This window comes from Oncorhynchus nerka, linkage group LG4, assembly GCF_034236695.1.
Source record: "Oncorhynchus nerka isolate Pitt River linkage group LG4, Oner_Uvic_2.0, whole genome shotgun sequence".
Taxonomy (NCBI): Eukaryota; Metazoa; Chordata; class Actinopteri; order Salmoniformes; family Salmonidae; genus Oncorhynchus; species Oncorhynchus nerka.
The window spans coordinates 103,212,432-103,236,913 of NC_088399.1; the positions used below are offsets into that span (position 1 = coordinate 103,212,432).

At 45.5% G+C, this 24,482-nt stretch overlaps 1 protein-coding gene across 1 annotated transcript in view; it reads left to right on the forward strand.

The window, feature by feature from the left end:
* LOC115125754 (protein spire homolog 1-like) overlaps window positions 1–24,482 on the forward strand; it is a 142,106-nt gene that overhangs the window by 31,713 nt on the left and 85,911 nt on the right. The window contains exon 3 of the mRNA XM_065018079.1: window positions 20,723–20,962. Coding sequence (XP_064874151.1) covers window positions 20,723–20,962 — 240 coding nt within the window. The remainder of the gene's footprint in view (window positions 1–20,722; window positions 20,963–24,482) is intronic.

Below are 24,482 nucleotides of genomic sequence, written 5' to 3' on the forward strand. Positions count from 1 at the left end.
CCTATATAGAACCTAGAACACTACTATACACCACCACACTACCCTACACCACACTACACACCTACACCACACTACCCTACACCACATATACACACTACCCTACACCACACTACCCTACACCACACTACCCTACACCACACCCTACACCACATTACCCTACACCACATTACCCTACACCACACCACACCACACTACCCTACACCCTACACCACATTTACTACCTACACCACACTACCCTATATAGAACCCTACACCACATACACCACATTACACACTACCCTACCCCATAGAACCTACACCACACCCTACACCTACACACCACACTACCCTATATATTACCCTACACCACATTACACCACACTACCCCTACACCACACTACCCTACACACATTTACACACACTACCCTACACCACACTACCCTACACCACACTACCCTACACCACACTACCCTACACTACACACACTACCCTACACCACACTACCCTATACACCACACTACCCTACACCACACTTACCCTACACCCACACTACCCTACACCACACTACACCCACACTACCCTACACCACACTACCCTACACCACACTACCCTACACCACACTTACCCTACACCACATTACCCTACACCACACTACCCTACACCACATTACCCTACACCACACTACCACACTACCCTACACCACACTACCCTACACCACACTACCCTACACCACACTACCCTACACACATTACCCTACACCACATTACCCTACACCACACTACCCTACACCACACTACCCTACACCACACTACCCTACACCACACTATACACCACATTACCCTACACACATTACCCTACACCACACTACCCTACACCACACTATACACCACACTACCCTATAACCCTATACCACACCACACTACTACCCTATATAGAACCCTACACCACACACACTACCCTATATAGAACCCTACACCACACCACCCTACACCACACTACCCTATATAGAACCCTACACCACACTACCCTATACCACACTACCTTACACCACACTACCCTACACCACACTACCCTACACTACACTACCCTACACCACACTACCCTACACCACATTACCCTACACCACACTACCCTACACTACACCACCCTACACCACACTACCCTATATAGAACCCTACACCACACTACCCTACACCACACTACCCTACACCACACTACCCTACACCACACTACCCTACATAGTACCCTACACCACATTACCCTATACCACACTACCCTATATAGTACCCTACACCACACTACCCTACACCACACTACCTTACACCACACTACCCTACACCACACTACCCTACACCACACTACCCTACACCACATTACCTTACACCACACTACCCTATATAGAACCCTACACCACATTACCCTACACCACACCACACTACCCTATATAGTACCTTATACCACATTACCCTACACCACACTACCCTACACCACATTACCTTACAACACACTACCCTATATAGAACCCTACACCACATTACCCTACACCACACCACACTACCCTATATAGTACCCTACACCACACACATTACCCTACACCACACCACCCTACACCACACTACCCTATATAGAACCCTACACCACACTACCCTACACCACACTACCCTATATAGAACCCTACACCACACTACCCTACACCACACTACCCTACACCACATTACCCTACACCACACCACACTACCCTATATAGAACCCTACACCACACTACCTTACACCACATTACCCTACACCACATTACCCTACACCACACTACCCTACACCACACCACACTACCCTATATAGTACCTTACACCACACTACCTTACACCACATTACCCTACACCACACTACCCTATATAGAACCCTACACCACATTACCCTATATAGAACCCTACACCACATTACCCTACACCACACTACCCTACACCACACTACCCTATATAGAACCCTACACCACATTACCCTACACCACACTACCCTACACCACACTAACCTATATAGAACCTTACACCACGTTACCCTATATAGAACCCTACACCACATTACCCTACACCACACTACCCTACACCACACTACCCTATATAGAACACTACACCACACTACCCTACACCACATTACCCTACACTACACTACCCTACACCACACTACCCTACACCACACTACCCTACACCACACTACCCTACACCACACCACACTACCCTATATAGTACCTTACACCACACTACCTTACACCACATTACCCTACACCACACTACCCTACACCACATTACCCTACACCACACCACACTACCCTATATAGTACCTTACACCACATGACCCTACACCACATTACCCTACACCACACTACCCTATATAGAACCCTACACCACATTACCCTACACCACACTACCCTACACCACACCACACTACCCTATATAGAACCCTACACCACATTACCCTACACCACATTATCCTACACCACACTACCCCATATAGAACCCTACACCACACTACCCTACACCACACTACCCTACACCACATTACCCTACACCACACTACCCTACACCACACTACCCTATACCACACTACCCTACACCACACCACACTACCCTACACCACACTACCCTACACCACACTACCCTACACCACACTACCCTACACCACACCATACTACCCTACACCACACTACCCTACACCACACTACCCTACACCACACCACACTACCCTATATAGTACCTTACACCACATTACCCTACACCACATTACCCTACACCACACTACCCTATATACATTTATTTACAGAACCCTACACCACATTACCCTACACCACACTACCCTACACCACACCACACTACCCTATATAGAACCCTACACCACATTACCCTACACCACATTACCCTACACCACACTACCCTACACCACACTACCCTACACCACACTACCCTATACCACACTACCCTATACCACACTACCCTACACCACACTACCCTACACCACACTACCCTACACCACACCACACTACCCTACACCACACTACCCTACACCACACTACCCTACACCACATTACCCTACACCACACCACACTACCCTATATAGTACCTTACACCACACTACCCTACACCACATTACCCTACACCACACTACCCTATATAGAACCCTACACCACACTACCCTACACCACACTACCCTATATAGAACCCTACACCACATTACCCTACACCACATTACCCTACACCACACTACCCTACAACACATTACCCTACACCACATGACCCTACACCACACTACCCTATATAGAACCCTACACCACACTACCCTACACCACACTACCCTATATAGAACCCTACACCACATTACCCTACACCACACTACCCTACACCACACTACCCTACACCACACTACCCTACACCACACTACCCTACACCACACTACCCTACATCACACTACCCTACACCACACTACCCTATACCACACTACCCTACACCACACTACCCTACACCACACTACCCTACACCACACCACCCTACACCACACCACCCTATATAGAACCTTACACCACATTACCCTACACCACACTACCCTACACCACACACACTACCCTATATAGAACCCTACTCCACACTACCCTACACCACACTACCCTACACCACACACACTACCCTATATAGAACCCTACACCACATTACCCTACACCACACTACCCTACACCACACTACCCTACACCACACTATCCTACACCACATTACCCTACACCACATTACCCTACACCACACTACCCTACACCACACTACCCTACACCACACTACCCTATATAGAACCCTACACCACATTACCCTACACCACACTACCCTATATAGAACCCTACACCACACTACCCTACACCACACTACCCTATATAGAACCCTACACCACATTACCCTACACCACACTACCCTACACCACACTACCCTACACCACACTACCCTACACCACACACACTACCCTATATAGAACCCTACACCGCACTACCCTACATGTCTGAAATCAGGGTTTTAGTAGTTTTGGATATCGTCTAGACTATATTTATTTTATTTATTATTTCACCTTTATTTAACCAGGTAGGCAAGTTGAGAACAAGTTCTCATTTACAATTGCGACCTGGCCAAGATAAAGCAAAGCAGTTCGACAGATACAACGACACAGAGTTACACATGGAGTAAAACAAACATACAGTCAATAATACAGTATAAACAAGTCTATATACAATGTGAGCAAATGAGGTGAGAAGGGAGGTAAAGGCAAAAAAGGCCATGGTGGCAAAGTAAATACAATATAGCAAGTAAAACACTGGAATTGTAGTTTTGCAATGGAAGAATGTGCAAAGTAGAAATAAAAATAATGGGGTGCAAAGGAGCAAAATAAATAAATTTAATTAAATACAGTTGGGAAAGAGGTAGTTGTTTGGGCTAAATTATAGGCGGGCTATGTACAGGTGCAGTAATCTGTGATCTGCTCTGACAGTTGGTGCTTAAAGCTAGTGAGGGAGATAAGTGTTTCCAGTTTCAGAGATTTTTGTAGTTCGTTCCAGTCATTGGCAGCAGAGAACTGGAAGGAGAGGCGGCCAAAGAAAGAATTGGTTTTGGGGGTGACTAGAGAGATATACCTGCTGGAGCGTGTGCTACAGGTGGGAGATGCTATGGTGACCAGCGAGCTGAGATAAGGGGGGACTTTACTTAGCAGGGTCTTGTAGATGACATGGAGCCAGTGGGTTTGGCGACGAGTATGAAGCGAGGGCCAGCCAACGAGAGCGTACAGGTCGCAATGGTGGGTAGTATATGGGGCTTTGGTGACAAAACGGATTGCACTGTGATAGACTGCATCCAATTTGTTGAGTAGGGTATTGGAGGCTATTTTGTAAATGACATCGCCAAAGTCGATGGTCAGTTTTACAAGGGTATGTTTGGCAGCATGAGTGAAGGATGCTTTGTTGCGAAATAGGAAGCAAATTCTAGATTTAACTTTGGATTGGAGATGTTTGATATGGGTCTGGAAGGAGAGTTTACAGTCTAACCAGACACCTAAGTATTTGTAGTTGTCCACGTATTCTAAGTCAGAGTCGTCCAGAGTAGTGATGTTGGACAGGCGGGTAGGTGCAGGTAGCGATCGGTTGAAGAGCATGCTTTTAGTTTTACTTGTATTTAAGATCAATTGGAGGCCATGGAAGGAGAGTTGTATGGCATTGAAGCTTGCCTGGAGGGTTGTTAACACAGTGTCCAAAGAAGGGCCGGAAGTATACAGAATGGTGTCGTCTGCGTAGAGGTGGATCAGAGACTCACCAGCAGCAAGAGCGACCTCATTGATGTATACAGAGAAGCGAGTCGATCCAAGAATTGAACCCTGTGGCACCCCCATAGAGACTGCCAGAGGTCCGGACAGCAGACCCTCCGATTTGACACACTGAACTCTATCAGAGAAGTAGTTGGTGAACCAGGCGAGGCAATTATTTGAGAAACCAAGGCTGTCGAGTCTGCCGATGAGGATGTGGTGATTGACAGAGTCGAAAGCCTTGGCCAGATCAATGAATACGGCTGCACAGTAATGTTTCTTATCGATGGCGGTTAGGATATCGTTTAGGACCTTGAGCGTGGCTGAGGTGCACCCATGACCAGCTCTGAAACCAGATTGCATAGCAGAGAAGGTATGGTGAGATTCGAAATGGTCGGTAATCTGTTTGTTGACTTGGCTTTCGAAGACCTTAGAAAGGCATGGTAGGATAGATATAGGTCTGTAGCAGTTTGGGTCAAGAGTGTCCCCACCTTTGAAGAGGGGGATGACCGCAGCTGCTTTCCAATCTTTGGGAATCTCAGACGACACGAAAGAGAGGTTGAACAGGCGGGGGTTTGTAGGGGTCCAGATTTTGCAGCTCTTTCAGAACATCAGCTGAACGGATTTGGGAGAAGGAGAAATGGGGAAGGCTTGGGTGAGTTGCTGTGGGGGGTGCAGTGCTGTTGACCGGGGTAGGAGTAGCCAGGTGGAAAGCATGGCCAGCCGTAGAAAAATGCTTATTGAAATTCTCAATTATGGTGGATTTATCAGTGGTGACAGTGTTTCCTATCTTCAGTGCAGTGGGCAGCTGGGAGGAGGTGTTCTTATTCTCCATGGACATTACAGTGACCCAGAACGTTTTTGAGTTAGTGTTGCAGGAAGCAAATTTCTGCTTGAAAAAGCCAGCCATGGCTTTTCTAACTGCCTGTGTATAATGGTTTCTAGCTTCCCTGAACAGCTGCATATCACGGGGGCTGTTCGATGCTAATGCAGAACGCCATAGGATGTTTTTGTGTTGGTTAAGGGCAGTCAGTTCTGGGGAGAACCAAGGGCTATATCTGTTCCTGGTTCTAAATTTCTTGTTTGGGGCATGCTTATTTAAGATGGTTAGGAAGGCATTTAAAAAAAATATCCAGGCATCCTCTACTGACGGGATGAGATCGATATCCTTCCAGGATACCCCGGCCAGGTCGATTAGAAAGGCCTGCTCGCTGAAGTGTTTCAGGGAGCGTTTTACAGTGATGAGTGGAGGTCGTTTGACCGCTGACCCATTACGGATGCAGGCAATGAGGCAGTGATCGCTGAGATCTTGGTTGAAGACAGCAGAGGTGTATTTAGAGGGGAAGTTGGTTAGGATGATATCTATGAGGGTGCCCGTGTTAAAGGCTTTGGGGAGGTACCTGGTAGGTTCATTGATAATTTGTGTGAGATTGAGGGCATCAAGTTTAGATTGTAGGATGGCTGGGGTGTTAAGCATGTTCCAGTTTAGGTCGCCTAGCAGCACGAGCTCTGAAGATGGATGGGGGGCAATCAGTTCACATATGGTGTCCAGAGCACAGCTGGGGGCAGAGGGTGGTCTATAGCAGGTGGCAACGGTGAGAGACTTGTTTTTAGAGAGGTGGGTTTTTAAGTTCAAATTGTTTGGGTACAGACCTGGATAGTAGGACAGAACTCTGCAGGCTATCTCTGCAGTAGATTGGGTACAGACCTGGATAGTAGGACAGAACTCTGCAGGCTATCTTTGCAGTAGATTGGGTACAGACCTGGATAGTAGGACAGAACTCTGCAGGCTATCTCTGCAGTAGATTGGGCACAGACCTGGATAGTAGGACAGAACTCTGCAGGCTGTCTTTGCAGTAGATTGGGTACAGACCTGGATAGTAGGACAGAACTCTGCAGGCTATCTCTGCAGTAGATTGGGTACAGACCTGGATAGTAGGACAGAACTCTGCAGGCTATCTCTGCAGTAGATTGGGTACAGACCTGGATAGTAGGACAGAACACTGCAGGCTATCTTTGCAGTAGATTGGGTACAGACCTGGATAGTAGGACAGAACACTGCAGGCTATCTTTGCAGTAGATTGCAACACCGCCCCCTTTGGCAGTTCTATCTTGTCTGAAAATGTTGTAGTTTGGAACTAAATTTCAGAATTTTTGGTGGTCTTCCTAAGCCAGGATTCAGACACAGCTAGAACATCCGGGTTGGTAGAGTGTGCTAAAGCAGTGAATAGAACAAACTTAGGGAGGAGGCTTACGGTTACAGAAGTCATCAAAAGAGAGCGCCTGGGGAATAGGAGTGGAGCTAGGCACTCCAGGACCTGGATTCACCTCTACATCGCCAGAGGAACATAGGAGGAGTAGAATAAGGGTGCGGCTAAAAGCAATAAGAATTGGTCGTCTAGAACGTCTGGAACAGAGAGTAAAAGGAGGATTCTGGGGGCGATAAAATAGCATCAAGGTATAATGTACAGACAAAGGTATGGTAGGATGTGAATACAGTGGAGGTAAACCTAGGTATTGAGTGATGAAGAGAGATATTGTCTCTAGAAACATCATTGAAACCAGGAGATGTCATTGCATGTGTGGGTGGTGGAACTAATAGGTTGGATAAGGTATAGTGAGCAGGACTAGAGGCTCTACAGTGAAATAAGCCAATAAACACTAACCAGAACAGCAATGGACAAGACATATTGACATTAAGGAGAGGCATGCTTAGTCGAGTGATCAAAAGGGTCCAGTAGGTGGAGAGGTTGGTTGGGGGTCACGGCGATTTAGACAGCTAGCCAGGCCATCGGTAGCAAGCTAGCATAGGATGGAGGTCTGTTATTAGCCACCTCTTCAGTAGATTAGTGGGGTTCCGTGTGGTAGAGGGGATTCATCCAAATCACACAACAACAAAAAAACAATAGATATAGTTATAGAGGCCCAAGAAGAAAAGAAAAATAATAATAATACAAATAAATAAATAAATTGTCCGATTGTCTATTCAGATAGCAGCCGATAAGACAGCTAACGGTTAGCAGGCCGCAGATGGGCGTTCAGGTAACGTCGCGACGGAGGAGCCAGCCGGATAACTCCTTCGGGTGGATAACGTCGGCAGTCCAGTTGTGAAGGCCCGGTGGGGCTCCGCGTAGGCAGTAAAACGGGTCCGGATAGGTGACTGCAGCCCAGGAGTGATTGATGGAACTCTTCAGCTGGCTAGCTCCGGAATAATTGATGTTTGCTCCGGAATCGACGAAAGCCGATAGTCACACGGATAGCAGCTAGCTAGCTGTGAGATCCGGGTATGAATGTCCAGAGAGCAGTTGAAATCCAGGGACATGGAGAGAAAAATTGGTCCGGTATGTTCCGATCCGCGCTGCGCTGCGCCGTACAAAACTGGCGATAGATTTTCGAGCTAAAGGATAGCTGATGACCACAAACCGTGGTTAGCTGAATACTAACGATTTGCCAGTAAAGAAGCTAACTAGCTTCTGAACTAGCTTCTGAACTAGCTTCTGAACTAGCTTCTGGATTAGCTTCTGGCTAGTTTCTGGCTAGCTTCTTGGAGTTTCTGGCTAGTTTCTGGCTAGCTTCTTGGAGGATTACAGATTTGAGGTAAATAATACTTATTTATAAATATAAATTGGTGAGGCGGGTTGCAGGAGAGTGTTTTGAAGATGAGTTGATGGAAAATAAAAATAAAATGTATGTGAAAAAAGTTGATCAGAACTATTTTTTTTCAGAACTATTTTCTAAGAACCTTTTTTAACATTAAACCTTCTAGTAGTCAAATTGACAATTTTGTGACTATGAACACTAAGGGTAAGGAAACCATTGTGTCATTTTGTAATTTAGGTCAACCAAATAAATGTATTTATAGAGCCCTTTTTACAACAGCGGTTGTCACAAAGTGTTTATACAGAAACCCAGCCTAAATCCCCAAACAGCAAGCAATGCAGATGTAGAAGCACAGTGGCTAAGAAAAACTCCCTAGAAAGACACGAACCTAGGAAGAAACCTAGAGAGGAACCAGTCTGAGGGGTGGCCAGTGATCTTCTGTGCCGGGTGGAGATTATAAGAATATATATATATCGTTCTCGAAGCTGTTCATAAAATAATAATCGGTGGTTGTAGAGGGTGCAACAGGTCAGCATATCTAAGATCACACAGGACACCAGATAAGACGGGATCATTTCATCAGATAGGACAGACTGTCCCCAGCCCCCTGTCATATGATCTTCTGTGCCGGGTGGAGATTATAAGAATATATATATATATCGTTCTCGAAGCTGTTCATAAAATAATAATCGGTGGTTGTAGAGGGTGCAACAGGTCAGCATATCTAAGATCACACAGGACACCAGATAAGACGGGATCATTTCATCAGATAGGACAGACTGTCCCCAGCCCCCTGTCATTGCAGCACATACACTGGAGGCTGAGACAGGGGGGTCGGGGGATAGGGCCAACCAGGCAGGATATAACCCCACCCACTTTGCCGAAGCACAGCCCCCACACCACTCGAGAGGTATCAACAGACCACCAACAGCAGACAATATGAACAGTTAGCAAATAAATATGTACTCCTATATGCTTAAGTTAGAGTTATTTAATGTAACTTTAGTTGTGATACAAATGTTGGACTATGTGTTTTGATTTGTATTACATTGTAATGCTGCCTGATGGGACTCTAATGATGATTTGAAAATGTTGCATGAAAGGCATGAGCTCTGCTTTGTTTGTTTCAGGCTGTACACACTTCATCAGTCTCTCATTCACAATTTGACAAGCACTTGATAATGCCTTGATTTTCCATCCCCTTTGTGTGGCTGTAATGCCCCGCCAAAAAATCCATTCCTTTTGAGGCCAATGGCCATTTTGCCCTTGGACTGAAAATAATAATAATAACCTTTTCCCTGCTGCATGCTCCAAAGCACCTCTGTCACGGGATTGGCCCTTTCTCACAGGCTACAAGTGAAGATGGACACATTGGGGATGCAACTGCGTGCATCCTTATCCAATTCCAAGGTGCATGTTGAAGACATTGGACGAACTGTCCACATTTAATTTGTCAACCAACAAAATGAGTAGGCCTAACAAACAGCAAAGCACTAGCCTATGTCAATCTACTATCCCCCATAGTTCGAAAGTTGACCTATTCTGTACAATAAATAATTATTCCAAACATAGTCTGGGACAGTTGTGGGATGCGATAGATCCCAAATGAATACAACCACCTCCCGGACGATGTTGTGCGAATTGTGCGTCGCCCCACGGACGTCGCGGCCGGCTGCGACAAAGCCTGGGCGCGAACCCAGAGTCTCTGGTGGCACAGTTAGGACTCTCCCTTGCCCTCCATTTGGCAAATCTGACCATAATTCTATCCTCCTGATTTCTGCTTACAAGCAAAAACGACTAAAGCTGGAAGTACCAGTGACTCGCTCAATACGGAAGTGGTCAGATGAAGCAGATGCTAAGCTACAGGACTGTTTTGCACAGACTGGAATATGTTCCGTGATTCATCCAATGACATTGAGGAGTATACCACCTGTCATCGACTTCGTTAATAAGTGCATCGACAACGTCATCCCCACAGTGACCGTACGTACATATCCCAACCAGCAGCATCGATTACAAGCAACAGCCGCATCGAGCTCAAGGCTAGAGCTGCTGTTTTCAAGGAGCGGGACATTAATCCGGACGCTTATAAGAAATCCCGCTATGCCCTCAGATGAACTATCAAACAAGCAAAGCGTCAATACAGGATTAATATTGAATCCTGCTACACCGGCTCTGACGCTCGTCAGATGTGGCAGGGCTTGAAAACTATTACGGACTACAAAGGGAAACCCAAACGCGAGCTGCCCAGTGACTCAAGCCTACCAGACAAGCGAAATGCATTTTATGCTCACTTTGAGGCAAGCAACACTGAAGCATGCACGAGCGCACCAGCTGTTCTGGATGACTTTGTGATAACGCTCTCGGTAGCCAATGTGAGCAAGACCTTTAAACAGGTCAACATTCACAAAGCCGCTGGGCCAGACGGATTACCAGGACATGTACTTAAAGCATTCGCGGACCAACTGTCAAGTGCCTTCAATGATATTTTCAACCTCTCCCTGACCGAGTCTGTAATACCCACGTTTCAAGCAGACCACCATAGTCCCTGTTCCCAAAGAAGTGAAGGAAACCTGCCTAAATGATTACCGCCCCATAGCACTCACGTCGGTAGCCATATGAAGTGCTTTGAAAGGCTGGTCATGACTCACATCAACACCATCATCCCAGATACCCTAGACCCACTCCAATTCACATACCGTCCCAACAGATCCACAGATGACACAATCTCAATCGCACTCCACACTGCCCTTTCCCACCTGGACAAAAGGAACACCTATATGAGAATGTTGTTCATTGACTACAGCTCAGCGTTCAACACCATAGTGCCCATGAAGCTCATCACTAAACTAAGGACCCTGGGACTAAACACCTCCCTCTACAACTTGATCTTGTACTTCTTGACGGGCTGCCCCCAGGTGGTAAGGGTAGGCAACAACACATTTGCCATGCTGATCCTCAACACTGGGGCCCCTCAGGGGTGTGTACTTAGTCCCCTCCTGTATTCCCTGTTCACCCACGACTGCGTGGCCAAACACGACTCCAACACCATCAAGTTTGCTGACGACACAACAGTGGTAGGCCTGATAACCGACAACGATGAGACGGCCTACAGGGAGGAGGTCAGAGACCTGGCCGCGTGGTGCCAGGACAACAACCTCAATGTGAGCAAGACAAAGGAGCTGATCGTAGACTACGGGAAAAGGTGGGCCGAACAGGCCCCCATTAACATCGACGGGGCTGTAGTGGAGCGGGTTAAGAGTTTCAAGTTCCTTGGTGTCCACATCACCAACGAACTATCATGGTCCAAACATACCAAGACAGTCGTGAAGAGGGCACAACAAAACCTTTTTCCCACTCAGGAGACTGGAAAGATTTGGCGTGGGTCCCCAGATCCTCAAAAATGTCGACAGGTGCACCATGGAGAGCATCCTGACTGGTTTCATCACCGCCTGGTATGGCAACTGAATGTAAGGCTCCACAGAGGGTAGTGCGAATGGCCCAGTACATCACTGGGGCCAATCTTCCTGTCATCCAGGACATCTATAATATGCGGTGTCAGAGGATAGCCCATAAAACTCCAGTCCCCCAAGTCATGGACTGTTCTCTCTGCTATCGCACGGCAAGTGGTACCGGAGCGCCAAGTCTAGGATCAAAAGATCCCTTAGCAACTTCTACCCCTTCTACCCTTCTACCAAGACATAAGACTGAACAATTGATCACCACCAGATTATTTACATTCACAACCCCCTTCCATTTGTATTGTACACTGCTGCTATTAGATGTTTATTATCTATACGTAGTCACTTCACCCCTACCTACATATACTCTCTGTTTATTATCTATACGTAGTCACTTCACCCCTACCTACATATACTCTCTGTTTATTATCTATACGTAGTCACTTCACCCCTACCTACATATACTCTCTGTTTATTATCTATACGTAGTCACTTCACCCCTACCTACATATACTCTCCTACATATACTGTTTATTATCTATACGTTTATTATTATCTATACGTAGTCACTTCACCCCTACCTACATATACTCTCTGTTTATTATCTATACGTAGTCACTTCACCCCTACCTACATATACTCTCTGTTTATTATCTATACGTAGTCACTTCACCCCTACCTACATATACTCTCTGTTTATTATCTATACGTAGTCACTTCACCCCTACCTACATATACTCTCTGTTTATTATCTATACGTAGTCACTTCACCCCTACCTACATATACCTCTGTTTATTATCAAATTACCCCATCCATTTACTATACGTAGTCACACCCCTACCTACATATACTCTGTTTATTATACGCACACTTCTGTTTATTATCTACGTAGTCACTTCACCCCTACCTACATATACTCTGTTTATTATCTTTACCTGTACCGGTACCCCCTGTACATAGCCTCGTTATTGTCATTTAAAAAAAACTTTACTTTGTTTGGTAAATATTTTCTTAACTCTTTCTTGAACTGCACTGTTGGTTAAGGGCTTGTAAGTAAGCATTTCACGGTAAGGTCTACACCTGTATTCAGCTTATGTGATAGATAAAACATATCAGCCTATGCGCTACATGAGGTGTGCGACCATGATTTTGAAAAATGTTGGAAACAACAGCATGTGCTGTTTCCTTACGCTGTGCCTCATAAGTGATAAAACACATTGTATTGGTCACATACACATTTTTTACAGATGTTATTGTCCTGTTGAAAAACAATTGATAGTCCCACTAAGCGCAACCCAGATAGGATGGCGTATCGCTGCAGAATGCTGTGGTAGCTATGCTGGTTAAGTGTGCCTTTGAATAAAAAAAGAAAAATCACAGACCGCGTCACCAGCAAAGCACCCCCACACCACCACCTCCATGCTTCACAGTGGGAACCACATACAGAGATAATCCGTTCACGTACTCTGCGTCTCACAAAGAGACGGCTGTTAGAACCAAAAATCTCCACTTTAGACTCATCAGACCAAAGGACAGATTTACACCGGTCTAATGTCCATTGCTCATGTTTCTTGGCTCAAGCAAATCTCTTCTTCTTGTTGTTGTGCTTTAGTAGGGGTTTCTTTGCAGCAATTCGACCATGAAGGCCTGATTCATGCAGTCTTTTCTGAACAGTTGATGTTGAGAAGTCTGTTACTTGAACTCTGTGAAGTATTTATTTGGGCTGCTATTTCTGAGGTTGGTAAATCTAATGAACTTATCCTCTGCAGCAGAGGTAACTCTAGGTCTTCCATTCCTGTGGCGGTCCTCATTAGAGCCAGTTTCATCGTATCTCTTGATGGTTTTTGTTTTGCAACTGCACTTGAAGAAACTTTCAATGTTCTTGAATTTGTTCACATTGACTGACCATGTCTTAAAGTAATGATGGACTGTAATTTCTTTTAACTTATTTGAGCTGTTCTGTTCCATGGACTTCACACTATTTGGTAAAATACCATCTTCTGTATACCTTGTCACAACACAACTGATTGCTTCTAAACCATTAAGAACGAAATACATTTCACAAATTACCTTTTTAACAAGGCACACCAGTTAATGGAAATGCATTCCAGGTGACTACCTCATAAAGCCGGTTGAGAGAATGCCAAGAGCGTGCAAAGCTGTTGTGAAGGCAAAGTGTTGCTACTTTGAATAATCTATTTCTTTGGTTACTACATGATTCCATATGTGTTATTTAATAGTTTTGACGTATTCACTATTCTACAATGCAGAAAGTAGGTAAAATAAAGAAACATTTTGGAATGAGTAGTTGTGTCCTTTTGACTGGTACTGTACGTATTGTGTCTGAGCCATTGACTTGCGACTCCACTTTGTCTCTGCACTGATGTTTTGTCTGTTAGGGAGAGAATAACTACACTGTTTGTATTCGGCCCTATTCCTAGTCACCTTGTCATGGTTAAACGCGGTGGTTTGCGCTTTTTTTGTGCGAATGCTGCCATCTCGCCACAGTTTCTGGTTTGCATAGGTTTTTAATAGTCCGTGGGAACAACATCCCCTATACAATTCCTGATGAACTCAGTCACTTTGTCCATGTAAATGGCAATGTTATTCTCAGAGGCTACCCAGAACATATCCCAGTCCGCATGATCAAAACAGTCTTGAAGAATGGATTCCGATTGGTCAGACCAGTGATAAATAGACCTTAACACAGGTACGTGTTTTGATGTGTTTCCCCGGGGCGTTGACATCAACTCGAGGGATGAAAACCTATATACTGAGGCCAATCACCTGTACACGTTTCAAAATCAATCTAATGTACTTTATAAAGACAGTTTCTTTTTAACATTTTTATATCACCTTTATTTCACAAGTGAAATCTTATTGAGTATGATGTGTCAGTTCGGTAATGACTCTCCTGCCACACAGCTCAGTCAACACCTCTCCCTCCTTCAGACAGACTGGTGCTCTACCCAGCCAGATGAGACGTCTCCCAGCCTCACCCTGCAGGGCTCAGTTTGGGCACCTAACTTCCACACTCCACCACCTCAGAACCAGAGATAATGACCCACACTCCACCACCTCAGAACCAGAGATAATGACCCACACTGCACCACCTCAGAACCAAAGATCATGACCCACACTCCACCACCTCAGAACCAGAGATCATGACCCACACTACACCACCTCAGAACCAGAGATCACGACCCACACTACACCACCTCAGAACCAGAGATCACGACCCACACTACACCACCTCAGAACCAGAGATCACGACCCACACTACACCACCTCAGAACCAGAGATCATGGCCCACACTCCACCACCTCAGAACCAGAGATTGTGACCCACACTACACCACCTCAGAACCAGAGATAAAGACCGTGCTCCCAGTGGAGGCTGGTGTAACTTTAGATGGGAGGACTGGCTCATTGTAATAGCTGGAATGGAATGAATTCTCCTGATTTCTCCATCCTCCAGGGGTATGTCAGCTGACTAACCTGTTCATCTATGACCTTTGACACCGATCTGGAGTTAACCTTTTTGTTTGTTAGATACGTGTTAGACCTACCTCGTATTGTATTGTGCTGTGTGGCTAAATAAAGAGCTGAGCTGTGCCCTTGTCTGTCCCAGCGCTCACCTGCTGTTAGCCAGCTGTTTGTCTGTGGACATAACAGCGTAGCTGATTGTAGATGTCCTTTGTGATGTAATGCTCAAAGTCAATGTTTCCATGTTCAGTGCTGCATGACTGCCTTAGAGATATTACTGTCTATCTCTGTGGTATCACCCACAACCACTTTCAGGTCAGCAATTGTATTAGCCGTAATTGATGCCTCATGTAGTTTGTGCAGGTTATGCCAGGTTCCTGGGCCTGTGTTCATAAAGCACCGGAGTCCTGATCTAGGATCAGTTTTGCCCTTTAGATCATAATGAATAAGAAGGAAGACCTGATCCTAGACCAGCACTCCTACTCTTTGTGAATATAGGCCCTGATCTTTTATTGTTTTATTTTTTTATTTCACCATTATTTAACCAGGTCGGCCAGTTGAGAAGAAGTTCTCATTTACAACTGCGACCTGGCCAAGATAAAGCAAAGCAGTGCAACACAAACAACAACACAGAGTTACACATGGAATAAACAAACATACAGTCAATAATACAGTAGAAAATAAAGTCTTTATACAGTGTGTGTGAATGGCATGAGGAGGTATGGCAATAAATAGGCCATAGTAGCAAAGTAATTACAATTTAGCAGATTAATACTGGAGTGATAGATGAGCAGATGATGATGATGATGAGCAGATGATGGTGTGTAAGTAGTGATACTGGTGTGTAAGTAGTGATACTGGTGTGTAAGTAGTGATACTGGTGTGTAAGTAGTGATACTGGTGTGCAAAAGAGCAGCAGAGTAAATAAAAACAATATGAGGAAGAGGGAGGTAGATTGTGTGGGCTATTTACAGATGGACTATGTACAGCTGCAGCGATCGGTTAGCTGCTCAGATAGCTGATGTTTAAAGTTAGTGAGGGAAATGTAAGTCTCTAGCTTCAGCAATTTTTGCAATTCGTTCCAGTCATTGGCAGCAGAGAACTGGAAGGAAAAGCAGCCAAAGAGGGTGTTGGCTTTCGGGATGAGCAGTGAGATAAACCTTCTGGAGCGCGTGCTACGGGTGGGTGTTGTTATCGTGACCAGGGAGCTGAGATGAGGCGGAGCTTTACCTAGCATAGACTTATCGATGACCTGGAGCCAGTGGATCTGGCGACGAATATGTAGCGAGGGCCAGCTGACTAGAGCATACAGGTCACAGTGGTGGGTGGTATAAGGTGCTTTGGTGACAAAACGGATGGCACTGTGATAAACTGCATCCAGTTTGCTGAGTAGAGTGTTGGAAGTTATTTTGTATTATATATATTGTTTTATATAAGATCTTTTTTTTTTTTTTAAAAATTTTTATTTCACCTTTATTTAACCGGGTAGGCTAGTTGAGAACACCTTTATTTAACCAGGTAGGCCAGTTGAGAACACCTTTATTTAACCAGGTAGGCTAGTTGAGAACACCTTTATTTAACCGGTAGGCTAGGCCAGGTAGGCTAGTAGAGAACACCTTTATTTAACCAGGTAGGCTAGTTGAGAACACCTTTATTTAACCGGGTAGGCTAGTTGAGAACACCTTTATTTAACCAGGTAGGCTAGTTGAGAACACCTTTATTTAACCGGGTAGGCTAGTAGAGAACACCTTTATTTAACCGGGTAGGCTAGTTGAGAACACCTTTATTTAACCGGGTAGGCTAGTTGAGAACACCTTTATTTAACCGGGTAGGCTAGTTGAGAACACCTTTATTTAACCAGGTAGGCTAGTTGAGAACACCTTTATTTAACCGGGTAGGCTAGTTGAGAACACCTTTATTTAACCAGGTAGGCTAGTAGAGAACACCTTTATTTAACCAGGTAGGCTAGTTGAGAACACCTTTATTTAACCGGGTAGGCTAGTTGAGAACACCTTTATTTAACCAGGTAGGCTAGTTGAGAACACCTTTATTTAACCGGGTAGGCTAGTTGAGAACACCTTTATTTAACCGGGTAGGCTAGTTGAGAACACCTTTATTTAACCAGGTAGGCTAGTTGAGAACACCTTTATTTAACCAGGTAGGCTAGTTGAGAACACCTTTATTTAACCAGGTAGGCTAGTTGAGAACACCTTTATTTAACCAGGTAGGCTAGTAGAGAACACCTTTATTTAACCAGGTAGGCTAGTTGAGAACACCTTTATTTAACCAGGTAGGCTAGTTGAGAACACCTTTATTTAACCAGGTAGGCTAGTTGAGAACACCTTTATTTAACCAGGTAGGCTAGTAGAGAACACCTTTATTTAACCAGGTAGGCTAGTTGAGAACACCTTTATTTAACCAGGTAGGCTAGTTGAGAACACCTTTATTTAACCAGGTAGGGCTAGTTGAGAACACCTTTATTTAACCAGGTAGGCTAGTTGAGAACACCTTTATTTAACCAGGTAGGGCTAGTTGAGAACACCTTTATTTAACCAGGTAGGGCTAGTTGAGAACACCTTTATTTAACCAGGTAGGCTAGTTGAGAACACCTTTATTTAACCAGGTAGGCTAGTTGAGAACACCTTTATTTAACCAGGTAGGCTAGTAGAGAACACCTTTATTTAACCAGGTAGGCTAGTTGAGAACACCTTTATTTAACCAGGTAGGCTAGTTGAGAACACCTTTATTTAACCAGGTAGGCTAGTTGAGAACACCTTTATTTAACCAGGTAGGCTAGTTGAGAACACCTTTATTTAACCAGGTAGGCTAGTTGAGAACACCTTTATTTAACCAGGTAGGTGAGTTGAGAACACCTTTATTTAACCAGGTAGGCTAGTTGAGAACACCTTTATTTAACCAGGTAGGCTAGTTGAGAACACCTTTATTTAACCAGGTAGGCTAGTTGAGAACACCTTTATTTAACCAGGTAGGCTAGTTGAGAACACCTTTATTTAACCAGGTAGGCTAGTTGAGAACACCTTTATTTAACCAGGTAGGCTAGTTGAGAACACCTTTATTTAACCAGGTAGGCCAGTTGAGAACACCTTTATTTAACCAGGTAGGCCAGTTGAGAACACCTTTATTTAACCAGGTAGGCTAGTTGAGAACACCTTTATTTAACCAGGTAGGCTAGTTGAGAACACCTTTATTTAACCAGGTAGGCTAGTTGAGAACACCTTTATTTAACCAGGTAGGCTAGTTGAGAACACCTTTATTTAACCAGGTAGGCTAGTTGAGAACACCTTTATTTAACCAGGTAGGCTAGTTGAGAACACCTTTATTTAACCAGGTAGGCTAGTTGAGAACACCTTTATTTAACCAGGTAGGTGAGTTGAGAACACCTTTATTTAACCAGGTAGGCTAGTTGAGAACACCTTTATTTAACCAGGTAGGCTAGTTGAGAACACCTTTATTTAACCAGGTAGGCTAGTTGAGAACACCTTTATTTAACCAGGTAGGCTAGTTGAGAACACCTTTATTTAACCAGGTAGGCTAGTTGAGAACACCTTTATTTAACCAGGTAGGCCAGTTGAGAACACCTTTATTTAACCAGGTAGGCTAGTTGAGAACACCTTTATTTAACCAGGTAGGCCAGTTGAGAACACCTTTATTTAACCAGGTAGGCTAGTTGAGAACACCTTTATTTAACCAGGTAGGCTAGTTGAGAACACCTTTATTTAACCAGGTAGGCTAGTTGAGAACACCTTTATTTAACCAGGTAGGCCAGTTGAGAACACCTTTATTTAACCAGGTAGGCTAGTTGAGAACACCTTTATTTAACCAGGTAGGCCAGTTGAGAACACCTTTATTTAACCAGGTAGGCTAGTTGAGAACACCTTTATTTAACCAGGTAGGCTAGTTGAGAACACCTTTATTTAACCAGGTAGGCTAGTTGAGAACACCTTTATTTAACCAGGTAGGCTAGTTGAGAACACCTTTATTTAACCAGGTAGGCTAGTTGAGAACACCTTTATTTAACCAGGTAGGCTAGTTGAGAACAAGTTCTCATTTGCAACTGCGACCTGGCCAAGATAAAGCAAAGCAGTGTGAACAGACAACACAGAGTTACACATGGAGTAAACAATTAACAAGTCAATAACACAGTAGAAAAAAGGGGCAGTCTATATACAATGTGTGCAAAAGGCATGAGGAGGTAGGCGAATAATTACAATTTTGCAGATTAACACTGGAGTGATAAATGATCAGATGGTCATGTACAGGTAGAGATATTGGTGTGCAAAAGAGCAGAAAAGTAAATAAATAAAAACAGTATGGGAATGAGGTAGGTGAAAATGGGTGGGCTATTTACCAATAGACTATGTACAGCTGCAGCGATCGGTTAGCTGCTCGGATAGCTGATGTTTGAAGTTGGTGAGGGAGATCAAAGTCTCCAACTTCAGCGATTTTTGCAGTTCGTTCCAGTCACAGGCAGCAGAGTACTGGAACGAAAGGCGGCCGAATGAGGTGTTGGCTTTAGGGATGATCAGTGAGATACACCTGCTGGAGCGCGTGCTACGGATGGGTGTTGCCATCGTGACCAGTGAACTGAGATAAGGCGGAGCTTTACCTAGCATGGACTTGTAGATGACCTGGAGCCAGTGGGTCTGGCGACGAATATGTAGCGAGGGCCAGCCGACTAGAGCATACAAGTCGCAGTGGTGGGTGGTATAAGGTGCTTTAGTGACAAAACGGATGGCACTGTGATAGCAAACTGGATGCAGTCTGAGTAGAGTGTTGGAAGCCATTTTGTAGATGTCTACTGTCTACTGGCTCCGTATGTGGGTGAATAACGGCCTGTTGTTTTTTTTGTCTTGTAGGTGATTGAATCTCTGGGAATCATGATCTACAAGGCATTGGACTACAGTCTGAAGGAGAGCGAGGAGAGAGAACTCAGTCCGCCTCTGGAGCAACTCATCGACATGATGACCAACATGGCAGAGAAGGAGAGGGACAGTGACCCCTGCCCTGATGAAGGTTACGAGGCCACAGAGGAGGAGGAAGACGAGGAAGACCCAAACACTGTCTGTAATGTAAAAGGATTCAGAGACATCATCATGGTACGTCCTGTCTCACTGTATCAACTATAGTTACCTGTAACGGTACAACTCGGTGACGCGTTAGTGGTTCGACGCGTTAGAGCGGTACGACGCGTTAGAGCGGTACGATGCGGTACGACGCGTTAGAGCGGTACGACGCGTTAGAGCGGTACGACGGTACGACGCGTTAGAGCGGTACGACGCGTTAGAGCGGTACGATGCGTTAGAGTGGTACGACGCGTTAGAGCGGTACGATGCGTTAGAGCGGTACGATGCGTTAGAGCGGTACGACGCGTTAGAGCGGTACGACGCGTTAGAGCGGTACGACGCGTTAGAGTGGTACGATGCGGTACGACGCGTTAGAGCGGTACGACGCGTTAGAGCGGTACGACGCGTTAGAGCGGTACGATGCGTTAGAGCGGTACGATGCGGTACGACGCGTTAGAGCGGTACGATGCGTTAGAGCGGTACGGTAGGTGTATCTCACTGATCATCCCTAAAGCCAACACCTCATTTGGCCGCCTTTCGTTCCAGTACTCTGCTGCCTGTGACTGGAACGAATTGCAAAAATCGCTGAAGTTGGAGACTTTTATCTCCCTCTTCAACTTCAAACATCAGCTATCTGAGCAGCTAACTGATCGCTGCAGCTGTACATAGTCTATCGGTAAATAGCCCACCCAATTTTACCTACCTCATCCCCATACTGTTTTTACTTATTTACTTTTCTGCTCTTTTGCACACCAATATCTTTACTTGTACATGACCATCTGATCATTTATCACTCCAGTGTTAATCTGCAAAATTGTAATTATTCGCCTACCTCCTCATGCCTTTTGCACACATTGTATATAGACTCCCCCTTTTTTTTCTACTGTGTTATTGACTTGTTAATTGTTTACTCCATGTGTAACTCTGTGTTGTCTGTTCACACTGCTATGCTTTATCTTGGCCAGGTCGCAGTTGCAAATGAGAACTTGTTCCCAACTATTTCAGAAATAGAGGGTCCAGATTGTCAAGCCCAGCTGATTTGTACGGGTCTAGGTTTTGCAGCTCTTTCAGAACATCTGCTATCTGGATTTGGGTAAAGGAGAACCTGGAGAGGCTTGGGCGAGGAGCTGCGGGGGGGCGGAGCTGTTGGCCGAGGTTGGAGTAGCCAGGCGGAAGGCATGGCCAGCCGTTGAGAAGTGCTTATTGAAGCTTTCGATAATCGTGGATTTATCGGTGGAGACCGTGTTACCTAGCCTCAGTGCAGTGGGCAGCTGGGAGGAGGTGCTCTTGTTCTCCATGGACTTCACAGTGTCCCAGAACTTTTTGGAGTTGGAGCTACAGGATGCAAACTTCTGCCTGAAGAAGCTGGCCTTAGCTTTCCTGACTGACTGCGTGTATTGGTTCCTGACTTCCTGAACAGTTGCATATCACGGGGCTATTCGATGCTATTGCAGTCCGCCACAGGATGTTTTTGTGCTGGTCGAGGGCAGTCAGGTCTGGAGTGAACCAAGGGCTGTATCTGTTCTTGGTTCTGCATTTTTTGAACGGAGCATGCTTATCTAAAATGGTGAGGAAGTTACTTTTAAAGAATGACCAGGCATCCTCAACTGACGGGATGAGGTCAATGTCCTTCCAGGATACCCGGGCCAGGTCGATTAGAAAGGCCTGCTCACAGAAGTGTTTTAGGGAGCGTTTGACAGTGATGAGGGGTGGTCGTTTGACTGCGGCTCCGTGGCGGATACAGGCAATGAGGCAGTGATCGCTGAGATCCTGGTTGAAGACAGCGGAGGTGTATTTGGAGGGCCAGTTGGTCAGGATGACGTCTATGAGGGTGCCCTTGTTTACAGAGTTAGGGTTGTACCTGGTGGGTTCCTTGATGATTTGAGTGAGATTGAGGGCATCTAGCTTACATTGTAGGACTGCCGGGGTGTTAAGCATATCCCAGTTTAGGTCACCTAACAGAACAAACTCTGAAGCTAGATGGGGGGCGATCAATTCACAAATGGTGTCCAGGGCACAGCTGGGAGCTGAGGGTGGTCGGTAGCAGGCGGCAACAGTGAGAGACTTATTTCTGGAGAGGGTAATTTTCAAAATTAGTAGTTCGAACTGTGGGTATGGACCTGGAAAGTATGACATTACTTTGCAGGCTATCTCTGCAGTAGGAAGATGTTATAGTTGGGTATGGAAATCTCTGAATTTTTGGTGGCCTTCCTGAGCCAGGATTCAGACACGTCAAGGACATCAGGGTTAGCAGAGTGTGCTAAAGCAGTGAGTAAAACAAACTTAGGGAGGAGGCTTCTGATGTTGACATGCATAAAACCAAGGCTTTTTCGATCACAGAAGTCAACAAATGAGGGTACCTGGGGACATGCAGGGCCTGGGTTTACCTCCACATCACCCGCGGAACAGAGAAGGTGTAGGATGAGGGTGCGGCTAAAGGCTATCAAAACTGGTCGCCTAGAGCGTTGGGGGCAGAGGATAAGAGGAGCAGGTTTCTGGGCATGGTAGAATATATTCAGGGCATAATGCGCAGACAGGGGTATGGTGGGGTGCGGGTACAGCGGAGGTAGGCCCAGGCACTGGGTGATGATGAGAGAGGTTGTATCTCTGGACATGCTGGTTGTAATGGGTGAGGTCACCGCATGTGTGGGAGGTGGGACAAAGGAGGTAACAGGGGTATGCAGAGTGGGTCTAGGGGCTCCATTGTGAACTAAAACAATGATAACTAACCTGAACAACAGTATACAAGGCATATTGACATCTGAGAGAGACATACAGCGAGGCATACAGTAATCACAGGTGTTGAATTTGGAGAGCTAGCTAAAAACAGTAGGCGAGGCTAATCCGCTAGCACAACAAACAGCAGGTAAAATGGCGTTGACTAGGTAACGGGGCCGACAGGTAAGACAAACAAGCAGAAAGGAGTACCGTGATTAATGGACAGTCCAGCGTGCGTCAGCTATGTAGCCAAGAGATCAGTGTCCAGGGGGCAGCGGTGGATGGGCAGGGAGGCTGGGCTGGCGAGTGTTATCCAGGTTTTTAAAAAACTAACAATGACTAAATAGCTTGTAGCTAGTTAGCTGGTTAGCGTCTGGAGGTTCTTGAGTGTGTCATAAAAATAAAAATAAGAGTAAAAGTCATAGCGATTCCGTATCACATTGGGTGAGGCAGGTTTCCGGAAGGTATAAACAAATTAAAAATCAAAAAGAGATAGAAAGTAAATGGGGTCAGAGAGTGATTGGGACGCGGTGGTTCAGACGGTTAGCAGGCCTGTGCTAACAAGCTAACAGTTCGTAGGCCCGAGCTAGACAAGGTAGCAGTTAGCGGACCGGAGCTTGACAAGCTAGCCGTTAGCAGGCCGAATTAGCAAGCAGGGAGATAGCGAGGGCTAGAGAGTTAACCTTTGGGGGACGTCGCGATGTGGTGAGTCTGTTTATTCCTCTTCATGCGGTGAGCTGGAGATACAGCGATTCAGAAAGCTCGCGGGCCTTGGCCAGCAGATGGATCTTTGGCGATGTCGCAGCGGAAAAGCCTGTTGAAACCCCCTCGGACG